General features: G+C 38.0%; 3 protein-coding genes across 6 annotated transcripts; all 3 read left to right on the top strand.

Moving 5' to 3' along the window:
• Positions 1-3,032: 3,032 nt before the first annotated feature.
• LOC106370819 (F-box protein DOR-like) lies at positions 3,033-4,175 on the top strand. Its single transcript, XM_013810793.3, has one exon. It carries the CDS (start codon positions 3,033-3,035, stop codon positions 4,173-4,175), a length of 1,143 nt encoding a protein of 380 aa, XP_013666247.3.
• Positions 4,176-5,546: 1,371 nt separating this feature from the next.
• Positions 5,547-8,052, top strand: LOC106370999 (pentatricopeptide repeat-containing protein At4g21190). Of its 3 annotated transcripts, none has more exons than XM_013811010.3 (9): positions 5,547-5,764; positions 5,962-5,998; positions 6,089-6,137; positions 6,264-6,365; positions 6,673-6,789; positions 6,901-7,044; positions 7,151-7,363; positions 7,543-7,735; positions 7,821-8,052. In XM_013811010.3, exons 1-9 carry the CDS (start codon positions 5,632-5,634, stop codon positions 7,937-7,939), a joined length of 1,107 nt encoding a protein of 368 aa, XP_013666464.1. In that variant the 5' UTR covers positions 5,547-5,631; the 3' UTR covers positions 7,940-8,052. The 3 variants fall into 3 exon arrangements, with proteins under 3 accessions (XP_013666464.1, XP_013666465.1, XP_013666463.1); XM_013811011.3 differs by having other exon boundaries at positions 5,596-5,770; positions 7,827-8,052; XM_013811009.2 differs by having other exon boundaries at positions 5,597-5,770.
• Positions 8,053-8,321: 269 nt separating this feature from the next.
• LOC106371001 (aldehyde oxidase 4) lies at positions 8,322-15,033 on the top strand. 2 transcript variants are annotated; one of them, XM_013811012.3, is made up of 11 exons: positions 8,322-8,476; positions 9,604-9,751; positions 10,161-11,765; positions 11,865-12,124; positions 12,243-12,452; positions 12,554-12,772; positions 13,029-13,994; positions 14,056-14,151; positions 14,226-14,324; positions 14,416-14,605; positions 14,727-15,033. In XM_013811012.3, exons 2-11 carry the CDS (start codon positions 9,616-9,618, stop codon positions 14,963-14,965), a joined length of 4,020 nt encoding a protein of 1,339 aa, XP_013666466.2. In that variant the 5' UTR covers positions 8,322-8,476; positions 9,604-9,615; the 3' UTR covers positions 14,966-15,033. The 2 variants fall into 2 exon arrangements, with proteins under 2 accessions (XP_013666466.2, XP_048599370.1); XM_048743413.1 differs by lacking the exon at positions 8,322-8,476 and having other exon boundaries at positions 9,545-9,751.
• Positions 15,034-15,121: the final 88 nt, after the last annotated feature.

The following is a 15,121-nucleotide window of genomic DNA, read 5'->3' as shown; positions in this document are numbered from 1 at the left end:
TAAAGTTCATAAAGCCCATATACAAAACAAACCACACGTACATATTTCGTTTAATGAAACGCAAAACTTTAACTTACCTGGACACGTGTCGCAAGCACAGAAATCGATTTTCCGACGTGGAGCCCTCAGGAGAGATACAAACCTTCTTTTATATATAAAGATGCTTCGATATTATACTTACAGGAAATTCACCCTAAAAGTTGACCCAAAAAGAAAATAATAATAACATAATTCTATGAAAGTCTGCACATGCATCAATCTCATGTAATCTGCAAGACACCGGTTTGTAACCGGTTTGATCGTTAAGATCATGATTATCCACAGAAACCCTTATGTATTTCTTAACCATTATTTAATTATATAAATGTACCTAAATGGATTTAAGAACTCTAGCTAAGAAACTATGCGATTTTGTATCTCTAATGATAGTTTTTAATTTAGAGTTTAAAAAAAAAAATTACTAATGACATTCAGAGCTACTTAAATTTTATGTTATTATAACATGGCTGACCATTCGAGATAGACTCTCCACAGGTCATCGTACAAGTATTTGGAGACAACCACAGTGCTGTGTTTTTTGCGGGGAGCCGGATGAGACAAGAGATCATTTATTTTTGCTTGTCCCTATACCTTTATGACATGGCTGAGTTGGTAGGGAATCTGTTTGGAAGGGAGCCTGACCCAGACTGGGACACAACTCTGTCTCGCCTGCTCATGGGTTCGTTTGATCGTCACACGGCTGGATGATAAAATTACTAGATTAATGAGTTTTGAATTAGAATATATTAACCTTGGACTATATTAGATTGACATATACCATGGACTAACCTAATTACCTAGCAGACAGTCATAATCTAATACTAAAACAAGCTAACTCTAACCAGCATTCACTAACTACAACCTAACTCTAACCATCATTCATCACACACATTCATCACAATCAACTACTATCCATACGAAAGCAATAAAGAAACAAGCAAGGCAATTGAATCAACTGAAGAGCAGTGCAGTGTACGTACCATCACTACTAGCATTAGCAACTAGCTTGACAAGACTGGCACCCACGTTCTTGACTTTAGGATCACCCCAACTTTGCTCCATCACAACATTACGTCCCTGCAAAGATGAAAGTGTGACGATCAAACGAACCCATGAGCAGGCGAGACAGAGTTGTGTCCCAGTCTGGGTCAGGCTCCCTTCCAAACAGATTCCCTACCACCTCAGCCATGTCATAAAGATATAGGGACAAGCAAAAATAATTGATCTCTTGTCTCATCCGGCTCCCCGCAGAAAACACAGCACTGTGGTTGTCCCCAAATACTTGTACGATGACCTGTGGAGAGTCTATCTCAAATGGTCAGCCATGTTATGAAAGCATAGCGAGGGATCCCTTGCGAAAACCATACCAGCTTACTCCAATTCACTCTATCTCTCAGCTGTCTGATCTGATTCCAAGTGTCAGAGGAGACAAATTTCGAGACATAATCATCAACTCCTCGATCGCTTCCATAGCACCACATCACGACCATCAGTAAGACATATGTTTGAAGCTTCAATCTCGGCGATCATAGAACAAAGAAAAGGATCCCTACACCTGTGAAACCTCCACGCTCCCTCACGAAATCCATCCTTAATCTTCATATCTCTTCTGATACCCAACCTCTGTGTACCAATCTCACCAGCAAATTCAATCAGCCTTCCCCTAGGATGCCAGACGTCTGTCCAGAACCGCACTGTACTGATATCTAAGGTATTTTTCCAACATTGTTTTGCTAAATATACACAAAAAGGAAAAAAAATTCTCAAAATAACATTAATTATTATTTTTATTAAAGAATTGTTTTTAATTTGATTTTTATTTTATTGATTGGTTTAAGATTTTATATTTAAGGGGTAAGGTTATTAGATAAAGTGTTTAGATTTTGAAGTAATTTAATCAGTTTACTATTAAACTAGGTGTTTCGCCCGCACGTGCGGGCATAGAGATTTATAACTACTTATTAATACATGTATTACTAATTAAAAAATATTTTTAAATTGTTATTTATGTTTTCATTGAAAATTCTTATGTATTAGAAATTTTTAAAATTCTTTTGTGCACTATATTCATTTTTAATAAATAAGATATAAATCTTAGAGATCACTTGATATTCTCTTTCAATTATATAAAAAATAATAATTTTACTTAATATTTAGTTATGTATTTTCTGTTTTTAAACTTTTAACCATTTTATTAAAATATATATTTTTGCATAACAACACAATATTGTTCCAAAAAAGGATAACAACACAATATATATAAGAATTATCTTTTTATTTTAAATATATTTCTAAGTTATGGATAATTTTTATTTTTATTAATTGTAAACACTTATCTAATCAAATAAACACTAAATTCGTTTTTTATTTTATCTAATTTATTTAATTTATTTATTAAGGGTATAAATGATATTAACTGTGCTAACTTTTAATTTTTAACTTTTAATATAAATAAAAATTCGTTTTTGGTTATATTTATAACTGAAAATATGTTTTAAGATAACAACACAATGTAAAAATTATCTTTTTGAAAAAAAAATATTATTATTAAAAATTCGTTTTTAATTATATTTATAACTGAAAAATATGTTTTAAGATAACAACACAATGTAAAAATTATCTTTTTGAAAAAAAAATAATATTATAAATAAAAATTCGTTTTTGATTATATAGTTAATTATAGATAAATTCATTAAGGGTAGTATAGATATTAACCGCTCTAACTTTTAACGTGAGAACTCCGTTGCTAAAATTTACTTCGCAAATAATAGTATAGATTAAAATTATTTTGGGAAATTTTCTCTTTGTTTGTTATTTTATCATATTACTTTTTTTCTATCTAAGTGATTTGCCAATTAATTTACCATCAAATATCTGATTTATTTATCATAAAAATTTCACATGGTTAACTCATAATTAATAACCAATATATTAATACATATACAGTTTGGAACACAAGCTAGGTTTAACGCAAGTGTCTCACCGTCACCGCCATGGAATCACTGCACCAGAAGGATCATCAAACCATTCTTACACGATTCTCAAAATACTCGGAACAGATTCCAGATGATCTCATTACCGAGATACTCTTGAGATTACCGTCGAGATCTATAGCGAGATTCCGTTGCGTATGCAAGTTATGGGCTTCCACAATCAGCCGTCAAGATTTTACAAAGTCCTTCCGGGCGAGATCTTCTTCTCGACCGCAGATCTTGTTCGCCTGCGGAAAGAATAATCTCAAGTTGTTCTTGTCTTCCTCACCTCAGCCTCATCAAAATACAGATGTGAACTCGTCTTCTATAGCTGCCAGCTATCATATGAATTTGCCGTGTGGACGTTTCTATACATTAGGACATATCGGTTCTTTGGTCTATGTTAGAGAAGGTATGTCTTTGTGGAAGATATGTAACCCTAGTACTGGACAATGCTTTACTTTACCAGAAGTGAAGATACATAGTTGGATAAGAACATTTTTTGGGTATGATCCGATTGAGAAACAAGTCAAGGTATTGACAATAACAGGAGAACATGGAGAAGATAACCATCAAGTTCTGACATTAGAAACTGATAAAATGTCTTGGAGAACGATTGAATATGACACACCTCATTCTCCTATATCTGCTGGTGTATGCATCAATGGTGTTTTGTACTACAGAGCTTATGAGCATTCCTTGCCCGACCCTTGTATGATGATCGTGTGCTTTGACGTAAGATCTGAGAAGTACAGCTTTATTAGAGTTAGGGAAAGTTCCCTTGGAGCAATGGAACCTGAAACGACAACTCTGATAAACTACAACGGTCAACTGGCTTCACTTGAGATGCAAAGAAGTTTTTCTGAAGCAAGTACAAGTTTTGACTTGTGGGTTCCACAAGACTCCGGAAAAGAAGAATGGTCGAAACATACTTACAAGTTTCCCATGTTGAGGAATGAAGCTATACACGACACGTTATACTTTATTGTAGGTACAAATGAAATTGTGTTAATTCCGAGAAAAGTATCCGACCCTTTTTATGTTTTTTACTACAATCTCGAGAGGAAAACTAGCAGAAGTGTTGAAATCCGAGGAATGAAAGAGGTTAAGGGTAAGAAACTTTTCGCTTATGTAGATCATATAGAGGACTTGAAGCTTATGTAAGTGTTTGTATTTATTTTGTCTTATCATAAGGACTGTGACTGAGGCCTGATCTTTCTAGTGGTTCTATATATTGTTTTTTTTTAATATTAGTTATCTTCGGGTTGTCTTTGATGTTTCCTCTTGTTCAATGGTTCATACACTATGGAGCTAAACAATCTCATTATTAGTCGAAGCATCCTCTGTCAAACTCTCTTCATTCAGCATGCTTATTACCCCCTGGCTTTCGTCTATTTTCTTCTCTAATGAACCTACTAGCTAGTGCCTAAGAAGTAGTAGTTCTATTCATCAGATTAAGGGGACTGGTAATCTGAACATATTTAGCTGAGCATGTTTGATCCATTTGGGTTTATTTTGGTCGAGCTGCATCTGCAGCCTTCTCAGCTGAAATATTGCTCACAATCTCGTAATCATATACCTAAAAACCAAAACTGGATCTAAACCGCTATACAAAAAAACCTGAACCGGATTTGTAAGCTTAGTACTTTGAAATTTGGATATGAATCGAACTGAAATCCGAACTAAGATCTAAAGATATCCGAAATTAATTAAATATGTTAATGTTTTTATATATGTTAAGATATTTTATAATATTATAAAAAATTAGTTTGCTTTATTTGTTACTTTGAATAATCTTTAGTTAGTTTAGATAATTTAACTAATTTTTCATTAGATTTAAGAATAATTTATATTTTTTGAATTTTTAATCAAAATTTCGGGTTTAAAATAAATATTTTTTGGCGATTTTAGACTTTGGTTTACAATCCGATTCAAACCGAATCCAGAAGAAACCGAACCGCATCCAACCTGATATTTAATAAAACCCGAAATGGAATTTACGATCAAAGTACCGAAAATCGAAATTAACCTCGACAGTTCGAACGCCAGGCCTAAGACCATCTCCAATGTATTTTGCTATTTTCACCTCTAAAATAGAGAAACTCTATTATAGAGGTGATATATGCTCCAATGTATTTCTCTATAATAGCAATCTCCATGTAACATCCCGAGTTGTGATATGTGAAAAGGCTTAAGAGAATTGATTTGACTACCTATGTCACCAAAGTTGACTTACCTTTTCCGGAACACATCCTGAAAGAACTCCAGAGTTAAGCGTGCTTGAGCTGGAGTAGTGGAAGGATGGGTGACCTATCGGGAAGTGATTCACGATAGCGTGCGAGTGAGGCCAAAGCATGGGAAAAGGTCGGGTGGTGATTGCAGGGTCAGTAAACAATGATTTCGAGGAAAAAATAGAGGTGGGTTGGAGTAATTTCACCTCTAAATGTTATTATAGAGGTGAAAATACTCATTGGAAATGTATGAAACGTTCTTCAACTTCTCGTTAGAGGGCCTATCGTTTTATCCTAATGGGCCTATCGTTTTATCCTAATGGGCTACATTTTAAGAAGACTAATAATGATTTCACAAACCCCATTTCCGCCTCCGGCTTCCGACTCCGATGGCGGGTTTCAGTTCTCTAATTCCTAAAACGCCTCTCAAACGCGCCGTTGCTAGAGCAACCGGAAACCTAGCGGCGCCGTTAGCTACTGTTTCTTCCTCACGAAACCTCTTCACCGGAGGAGGACGAGGATGTAATGGTTTTAGTATAGGCTGATGAATTTCGTTTTGAATTTAAATAGCACTGAGTTTTTCATCGTGATTCTGTTAATGAGTTCGAACTTGGATCTGATTTGTTTAAATCTTATAATATGAACGTTCGGTATCTCTGTAGCATGATTTAAAAAAAAACTTGGTGAATTCTATTTAATAAGAAAGTTAATTGTTGTAGGTGAGCAAGGAGTGTTTTCTCATTTCAATGGAATAAGGTATAATAATGCTTGGATTGCGTTAATTAGCAAATGATTTATTTCAGATTGGCTCTGATGATGATGCTTTTACCATTCATTTTTTTCCAGTAATCATCACATAGCCATTCGTACAAGTCCATTTCATCATCTTCTTGAGGTAATAAGTTTTTTTTTTTTTTTTGGTCTTACACTAGTAGTCGTCATAGAAGCGTATAAATTAACCGCATGTCTGGTGTTTATTTTAGATTTCTATTTGTATACATCTCATTGTGCTATTTCTCAGGCCAATCAAACAAACAAGCCTGCTTTTTCAAGGGTCCAATCGATGAGCTATCAGTTTGTGGCTGATTCCCATTCATCTCATAGACGTTCTCTGGAGACTGAGGTGATTATAGACTACACTGGAGATTTTGTTTTGTTGCCCCTAGTCTTAGAGTGAGCTTTTCTTTTCAGACAGGTCTTATAGATATTCAACTACATATAATATAAGCTAACCCACGTGCATAATATAGTCTTAGAGTGGCCTGTAGCTCTCAGTTGATTCGTATAGTCAAATACAGAGCTGACATTTTCTAATGATCAAAATAATTTCTTTGATCCATGTACTTTTGGTTAGCAATTTCCTGAGAATTGGGCCTCTCATTGTTTGTTCTTACGTTACTTTGGGCTCCGCATTTTTCATCTTGATGTAGGATGATGAGCAAGATGTTGCGGATTCATCAAAGGAGGAAAACGCTGAAACCCCTAGGAAGCATCAAACTGGGGAGAACATACCCAAGAAGGATAAAATAAAGTTTCTTGTGAATACTGTAAGCAACAAAAAAAAGAAGTTTAAATTCTTCAGATGTGCCTTTTACTAATGGTTCGTCAGTGATGGTTACTTGTTTGTATTGTCATTGGCTTATCTGTACAAACTGCAGCTGCTTGATATCGAAGATAACAAAGAGGCTGTCTATGGAGCTCTGGATGCTTGGGTTGCTTGGGAACGCAATTTCCCCATTGCTTCCCTCAAAAGAGTAATAGCTATTCTTGAAAAGGAACATCAATGGCATCGAATGGTTCAGGTATGTGTCACCCAAAAGCATCTCCCTTCTTTTCTCCTATTTGAGACTCATGAACCGTGAATAATCAAACACCGAAGTACATATCCTCTATTTTAATGGCTTGTAGGTAATAAAGTGGATCCTAAGCAAGGGACAAGGGAACACGATGGGGACATATGGACAGTTGATACGGGCCTTAGATATGGACCGTAGAGCAGAAGAGGCGCATGCAATCTGGCGTAAGAAAATAGGGAATGATCTGCATTCCGTGCCTTGGCAATTATGCTTACAAATGACTCGCATATATTTCCGGAACAACATGTTACAAGAACTTGTTAAGGTTTGTTATTCTTTTCCTTCGTTCTTATGCTAATTTGCAAATATCTTCTTGGCTTAGTTCCTCATCACTGACTCAACACTAAATTGCTAATCGATACTGAACTGACCTAGTAAAGGTATTATGTCCTTGTTTCTATTTCGTGCTGACCTTGAACCTGTGTTGTGTTGTGGGTTATGAAGCTGTTTAAGGATCTGGAGAGTTATGACCGCAAACCTACGGATAAAAAGATTGTGCAGTCAGTGGCGGACGCTTACGAGCTTTTAGGAATGCTTGAGGAGAAAGAAAGAGTATTGACTAAGTATAGCAATCTGTTTCTCGGTACAGCGTCAGATGATAAATCAAGAAGATCTTCAAGGAAGAAGAAGAAACCAGGTACTCAGATGATTTGGTACATGCCATTGATATTTTCTTGCACAAAACCGCATTGATTTGTAACTAACTGGTTAGTTTTTTTTAGTTTCAGGAGTGATGGATCCTGAAGCAACCCCAGAGGATGCAGCAGAAGATGAGTTACAAGTAGGGATCACAGACGATGAGGAAAATCACCAAGAATCAGAAGCTGCTACTGAGAAATGATCCGAATATAAGTTGTGTACTCACTCACTCACTAGTATTAGTAGTGCTGTATACTCTTATCAACTGAACTAGAACATATTTTTGCCTATCGAAGTTTTATACGTCACGCGATATAACTATAACGAAACATAAATTCTCTTGACCAGCGGTACGATATTTAAATGAATAACATTAGTTTCAGAATTTCCGGTTAATGAAAAATTATTCGGTTCGGTTTAGGCATTTTACCTTCAGGTTCAATCTCATAGAAAGGAATAAAAGAAATCGGTTCTAATCAGTTTAATCGGTACGGTTCGGTTCGGTTTGAATCGGTTAGATCAGATTATCCTAACCGAAAATAGAAAGTTACTTTCGCTTAATCTGCACGAGGTTGATGGCGAGTTCCTCTTTGCCGTACGTGGTCGTTGGAAGCTCAAGCTATGAAGAATCGATTCAATGCTTCGGTTCCGTATATCCATCAATGGCGACGCATCCAAGAGAAAGAGTCTATGGAAGGAATCAATCAGCGTCCCAACACCACCGAAAGTCGCAGTTTAGGTAAGCAGCGAAAGAGAGAGAGAGAGAGAGAGAGAGAGAGAGAGAGAGAGAGAGAGAGCAATCGTTTTCACTAGGGATGTTGTCATGGGCAAAAAAACCCGGCCCGGCCCGAACCCAAACTAAACCCGCCCAGAAAATACCCTAAACTATAAAACCCGAAAAAAACCCGGTACTATTAGAGTAACCCGCGAAAAACCCTAGAACTTTAGGGTTACCCAAGGGTACCCGAAAAAACCCTTTTTTGAGTTTTGTGGTTTTTTAGTTAAAGTTTTATAGTTTTAACTTAAATTTATATGTATTGAATATTTAATTTTAATCATGTTTTGTATTAAATTTGATTAATTTTCAATTATCAAATTTATTTTCTGTATAAAGTAACAAATAAAATTTTCATCATTCATAATTTTCAATTTGCAAATTTATACTATATCCATAATGTAAGTAAATAAATAAGTTATAGAGAGTGCAAAATTTAATAGTGGGCATTGTATGTTTTGATTTATACATCTAATTTTTGATTTCAATCATTTAAATCCTTAAAAATTAGGGTAAAAGTCGTCCTTTCAATTATATTTTTTTTTTTAAAAACCCATAGGGTACCCGAAACCCGATAGGGTAAAACCCGAACGGGTAATTTATAAATCAAGACCCGCCCAAAATAAACCCGCGAATTTTGAAAACTGAATATACGGGTTTTGGTTTTTAAATTCCAACCGGGTTTAGGGTACCCTATGGGTAAAAACCCATTGTTAACATCCCTAGTTTTCACCTCGTTCGTCAACACAAGATAGAATCCCATTTGAAATGGAAGTTATCTCTTATTAGATGGTATTTTTCAGTTTTGGATAACAAACCATCTCTTATCACCAGCATATGGCGTTGTTAGTTGTTACTCATCTATACGTACCAAACTCTGCTATTAGTAGTATTGACGTTTAGTGTGGACTTTCTCTACATAGCTTAGTGTCCACTTCCCCCCCACTTTTCAGGTTCCCTATCGTGTTGAAATTGCTATGTGTCAGTCACTCACTCTATTAAATAACCTGTTTTTTTGCAGTCACCGCTCTCTTGGTTACTTAGAAAAGATTAGCTAATTTTGTTGTTGTGTACTTTCTTTTTGGTTTTAGTGTGGCAAGAAAATGGCGTGTGAAGATTTGGTGTTTGCTGTTAACGGAGAGAGATTTGAAGTCTTTTCGGTTCATCCTTCTACTACTTTGCTTGAGTTCTTGCGTTCCAGCACTCCCTTTAAGAGCTCCAAGCTCAGCTGTGGCGAAGGTACACATACATACAGAGTCACACACTTGTCACTTTTCTAATGAATATTTGGTTTCTTTCGTGCTTTTGTTCGGTTTGTATCATGTACTTCTTCTATGTTTGAACCTCAAATTCATATCTAGAAGCTTCTTGTGATAATATATGAGGATTCTTCAGTTGGAGGATTAAAACTTGTGTCTCCACAATAAAAAAGTCATGATTTTAATCTTTGAAATCCGGTGACAATTAGATAAATTGTTATAATCGATGTATCCGTATGCGTTGACGTTTGGTGTTCATGTTCAATTTGAGACTAGGACTGGAACAGGATACATGTTTTTTTTCCTCTGTTTCATGTTGTCTTAGAACGTATTGTTTTTGAGTATGTGTGTGTGTTTCACTTGCTGACTCAGTTGGATTTTTCGTGCAGGGGGTTGTGGTGCTTGCATCGTGATTCTATCAAAATATGATCCAGTGTCAGACAAAGTCGAGGAGTATTCTATAAACTCGTGCTTGACCCTTCTTTGCAGCATAAATGGGTGTTCCATAACCACATCCGACGGACTAGGAAACACCGAAAGAGGCTTCCACCCAATTCACAAAAGATTCGCCGGGTTCCACGCCTCGCAGTGTGGTTTCTGTACCCCGGGGATGTGCATCTCTCTCTACTCCGCTCTTTCAAACGCACATAACTCCAATCCTCCTGACTACCTCACTGCTTCTGCAGCAGAGAAGTCTATTTCCGGAAACCTCTGTCGCTGCACCGGTTATCGTCCCATTGCCGATGCTTGCAAGAGCTTTGCTGTAGATGTGGACATAGAGGATTTGGGATTCAACTCTTTCTGGAGGAAAGGGGAAAGCAGAGAAGAGATGTTGAAGAAACTGCCTCCTTACAATCCTGAGAAGGATCTTGTCTCTTTTCCGGATTTCTTGAAGGCAAAGATAAAGCGTCAACCTAATGTTTTGGATCAGGTGAGGTATCATTGGAGCACTCCTGCTAGCGTCGAGGAGCTTCAGGAAATATTGGCAACAATCAACTCTGGCGGTGATAGAGGTTTGGTGAAATTAGTTGTTGGTAACACGGGAACAGGTTACTACAAGGAAGTGAAGCAATATGGTAGATACATTGATATCAGCCACATTCCAGAGATGTCAATGATCAAGAAAGATGACAGAGGAATTGAGATTGGAGCAGTTGTTACCATCTCTAAAGTTATCGAAGCTTTGATGGAGGAAGATACGTCTGGTTATGTTTTCAAGAAAATTGGTATTCATATGGAGAAGGTGGCCAACCATTTTATCAGAAACTCAGGGAGTATCGGTGGTAATCTGGTGATGGCACAGAGCAAAAACTTTCCTTCTGACATAACCACACTTTTGCTCGCTGCTGATGCGTCTGTGCATATGATGAACGCTGGGAGACACGAGAGGCGTAGGATCGGTGAGTTTCTTGTGTCGCCTCCAATAATAGACACTACAGCTGTTCTTTTAAAGGTTCAAATTCCCACCTGGACGGCTTCTTCTACTACTGGTTTGCTTTTCGAAACCTATCGTGCTGCACCTCGCCCTTTCGGAAGTGCATTGCCTTATATCAACGCTGCTTTCTTAGCGGTAGTCTCTCACGATGCATTATCAAGAGGCGTCGTTGTGGATAAATGCCGCTTGGCGTTTGGTTCTTTTGGTGGGTATCATTCAATCAGGGCGAGGGAGGTTGAGGATTTTCTGACGGGTAAATTACTCAGCCACAGTGTTTTATTTGAAGCTGTGAGGTTACTTAAAGGGATCATAGTGCCCAGCATAGATACCTCGTACACTGAGTATAAGAAAAGCTTGGCCGCTGGGTTTCTCTTTGATTTTCTCTATCCTCTGATCGAGAGTGGCTGCTGGGATTCAGAGAGAAAACATGTCGATGGGCACGTCGTTCCAACGTTATCTCTGCCTTCGCTGTCATCTGCGCAGCAGGTGTTTGAAAATAAAGAGTTTCAACCTGTTGGTGAAGCCATTATCAAATATGGAGCTGAAATGCAGGCAGCTGGTTAGTAGTACTATATTGTTGCTTTTATTGTTTTTAATAATATAATTTTTGTATTAATGGTGTTGAAAGACTCAATAACATGAGCTTCTGTCTTTCCAGGTGAAGCTGTTTACGTTGATGATATTCCATCCTTACCCAATTGTCTACATGGAGCATTCATCTATAGCACAAAGGCATTGGCTAGGATAAAGAGAGTTGGTTTCAGAGGAAATGTGACACCGGTCGGAGTTTTGGCAGTTATTACTTTCAAGGATATTCCTCAAGCGGGGCAAAACGTTGGTTACATATCTATGTTCGGCACAGGGCTTCTATTTGCAGATGAAGTTACTATCTGTGCCGGACAAATCATTGCTCTTGTGGTAAGTCCAATTTCTAGCATCATAGACTAAGCTCCAAAACGAATAATAAGAAAAAATAGAATACCCTTTTTTGCGTCTGTCTTTCTTGAATTTTAGTACATTTATGGTGACCTCTCAGGTTGCAGACACTCAAAAACATGCAGATTTGGCAGTAAAGCTTGCAGTAGTTGAGTACGATCTAAAGAACATAGAAACACCTGTATTATCCGTGGAGGAGGCAGTCAACAGGTCCAGCCTTTTTGAGGTTCCTTCCCAGTATAAACCTGAACCCGCTGGCGATGTTTCAAAAGGAATGGCTGAAGCTGATCGTAAGATACGCTCAGTAGAGGTATGAAAAATCTCTTTCTCTCGCTTCACTTCGATCTATTCAGATAAATTCTTTGTAGTACATTCTTACAGTCATGAGTGCTGTTTGATTTGGGTATGCAGTTGACACTCGAGTCACAATACTTCTTCTACATGGAGACACAAACGGCACTTGCCTTGCCAGACGAAGACAAATATTTAGTGGTTTACAGTTCAACTCAAGCAAGCGAGTACACACAAGCAGTGATTGCTACATGTCTTGGCATCCCAGAGAATAACGTGCGAGTCATCACCAGAAGACTTGGAGGTGGCTTCGGTGGAAAAGCTATAAAGTCAATGCCTGTAAGTGTACTATCTTCTTTTCTAGATATAAGTCATTAACAGAATAAGAAGAGACCTGTCCACAGGGCCAGTCCTGGGCAAAACCAGATGAAACATTGACATATGCCCCCAAATTTGTAAAAAAAAAAGGCTCTCAAATTTGTAAAAAAGAATTTTTTATTCAAATCTTTACTAAGTCAGCTACAGCCCCTAAAATCTCAGGGGCCATGTCCATGTCCATGATAATTTTATATTAATGCTGTTGAGATTTTCTCAGGTTGCGACAGCATGTGCACTCGCTGCACAAAAATTACAGCGCCCTGTAAGGATTTACCTCAACCGGAAGACTGATATGATAATGGTTGGAGGAAGGCATCCCATGAAAATAACTTACAGCGTTGGTTTCACATCTGACGGTAAACTCACAGCACTAGAGACAACTATGTTAATAGACGCAGGAGTAGATGTGGATGTAAGTCCAATGCTGCCGAAGAATATAGTGAACTCCCTGAAGAAATACGACTGGGGTGCGTTGTCATTCGACATCAAAGTGTGTAAGACAAACCGTCCGAGCAGAACGTCCTTGAGGGCGCCCGGTGAGGTACAAGGCTCATATATCGCTGAATCCATCGTCGAGAATGTAGCATGTTCCCTGAACATGGACGTTGATGTCGTGAGGAGGATAAACGTTCACACTTACGAAAGCCTCAGCAAGTTTTACACGGAAGCTGCTGGCGAGCCTGATGAGTATACTCTGCCTTTGTTATGGGACAAACTGGAGATATCTTCAGATTTCAAGAGAAGGGCTGTGTCAGTGAAAGAGTTTAACGCTGGTAACGTATGGCGCAAAAGGGGGATTTCTAGAGTACCCATCGTCTATCACGTTAAGAATAGGCCAACTCCGGGGAGAGTGAGCATTTTGTGGGATGGTTCGGTTGTGGTCGAGGTTGCGGGTATCGAGATGGGGCAAGGGTTATGGACGAAGGTGCAACAGATGGTGGCTTATGGTCTTGGTATCATCAAGTGTGAAGGAAGTCAAGATCTTCTCGAGAGAATACGGCTTCTTCAGACTGACACGCTCAGTATGACTCAAACCAGTTACACTGCGGGTAGCACAACATCCGAGAACTGTTGTGAAGCGGTTAGGCTTTGCTGCGCCATCTTGGTGGAGAGGCTGAAAGCTACCATGAATGAGATTCTGGAGAACGCTCGGTCGGTGACATGGGACATGCTCATTCAACAGGTATATAACCTTAACATCATTCTCATCATATCTCAGGTATAAACTAATGTGAAAACTGCAGGCATATGCTCAATCTGTGGACTTATCAGCGCGTACTTTTTATAAGCCAGAGACCTCTTCTGCAGATTATCTAAACTATGGAGTTGGAGCTAGTGAGGTGAATCTTATTATAACCTATCATTTTAGCCGTTCCCTTAAAAGACTAAATCAGTAACATATACTGTGATGTAGGTGGAGGTGGACATAGTGACAGGAAGAACGGAAATTATAAGATCAGATATCATTTACGACTGTGGAAGAAGCCTTAATCCTGCTGTTGATTTGGGACAGGTAATAAGCTTGATGAGATTGGTTTTGGATTCTTGATAATGTTATATATAAGGTTTGATTGATTCTCTTTGTTCTTTTTTCTCTTGGGAAGATCGAAGGAGCGTTTGTGCAAGGGATCGGTTTTTTCATGAATGAAGAGTATACAACAGATGAGAACGGGCTTGTGATTCAAGAAGGCACATGGGACTACAAAATCCCTACAATAGACACAATCCCAAAACAGTTCAACGTTCAGATTCTCAACAGTGGTCATCACAGGAACCGTGTTCTATCCTCTAAAGGTTTTGAAAGCTAGAATCAAAATGACATTCCACTTGTTTTGTTTTTTTCTCCTCTAAAAGGTTTAGTCTTATGATTCTTTGAAATGCTGAATCTGTCTTCTTCTACTTCTTTCTGATGCAGCTTCAGGTGAACCTCCGTTGCTTGGAGCTGCTTCTGTGCATTGTGCTACAAGGTCAGCCATAAGAGAGGCTCGGAAACAGTACTTTTCTTGGAAGTGCGTTAATGGTGGTGATCGCAGAGACGATTCTGACATTGGTTTTGAGTTGCCGGTTCCGGCGATTATGCCAGTGGTGAAGCAGCTTTGTGGCCTTGACAGCGTTGAGAAGTACTTAGAATGGAAAACGTATCCTTTAAAATAAAACTTTGATATGTGTGGATGTGATTACCGTTTGTACTATTTTATCAAATAAATTCGGTATGCAAGTAACTTTGTGGTTTCACTAGATTTCAGTTTTGACAGAACCGTAACCAAAAAGCTACAATATTCAAATGAATATAAATTACATGCAAGTTGC

The sequence above is a fragment of the Brassica napus genome, chromosome A10, assembly GCF_020379485.1.
Source record: "Brassica napus cultivar Da-Ae chromosome A10, Da-Ae, whole genome shotgun sequence".
NCBI classification, from domain to species: Eukaryota; Viridiplantae; Streptophyta; class Magnoliopsida; order Brassicales; family Brassicaceae; genus Brassica; species Brassica napus.
The sequence above is the reverse complement of the archived record's forward strand: the minus strand, read 5'-3'. Positions and strand labels throughout refer to the sequence as shown.

Bases quoted from the DNA above. Each gene is read 5' to 3' on its own strand.
- LOC106370819 (XM_013810793.3), top strand. From the start codon at position 3,033: ATGGAATCACTGCACCAGAAGGATCATCAAACCATTCTTACACGATTC.
- LOC106370999 (XM_013811009.2), top strand. From the start codon at position 5,632: ATGGCGGGTTTCAGTTCTCTAATTCCTAAAACGCCTCTCAAACGCGCC. The intron at 5,771-5,961 runs GTTTTAGTATAG...TAATTGTTGTAG, and splicing joins AGGAGGACGAGGATGTAATG to GTGAGCAAGGAGTGTTTTCT. The intron at 6,790-6,900 runs GTAAGCAACAAA...TACAAACTGCAG, and splicing joins TAAAGTTTCTTGTGAATACT to CTGCTTGATATCGAAGATAA.
- LOC106371001 (XM_013811012.3), top strand. From the start codon at position 9,616: ATGGCGTGTGAAGATTTGGTGTTTGCTGTTAACGGAGAGAGATTTGAA. The intron at 9,752-10,160 runs GTACACATACAT...TTTTTCGTGCAG, and splicing joins CAAGCTCAGCTGTGGCGAAG to GGGGTTGTGGTGCTTGCATC. The intron at 12,453-12,553 runs GTATGAAAAATC...TTGGGTATGCAG, and splicing joins GTAAGATACGCTCAGTAGAG to TTGACACTCGAGTCACAATA.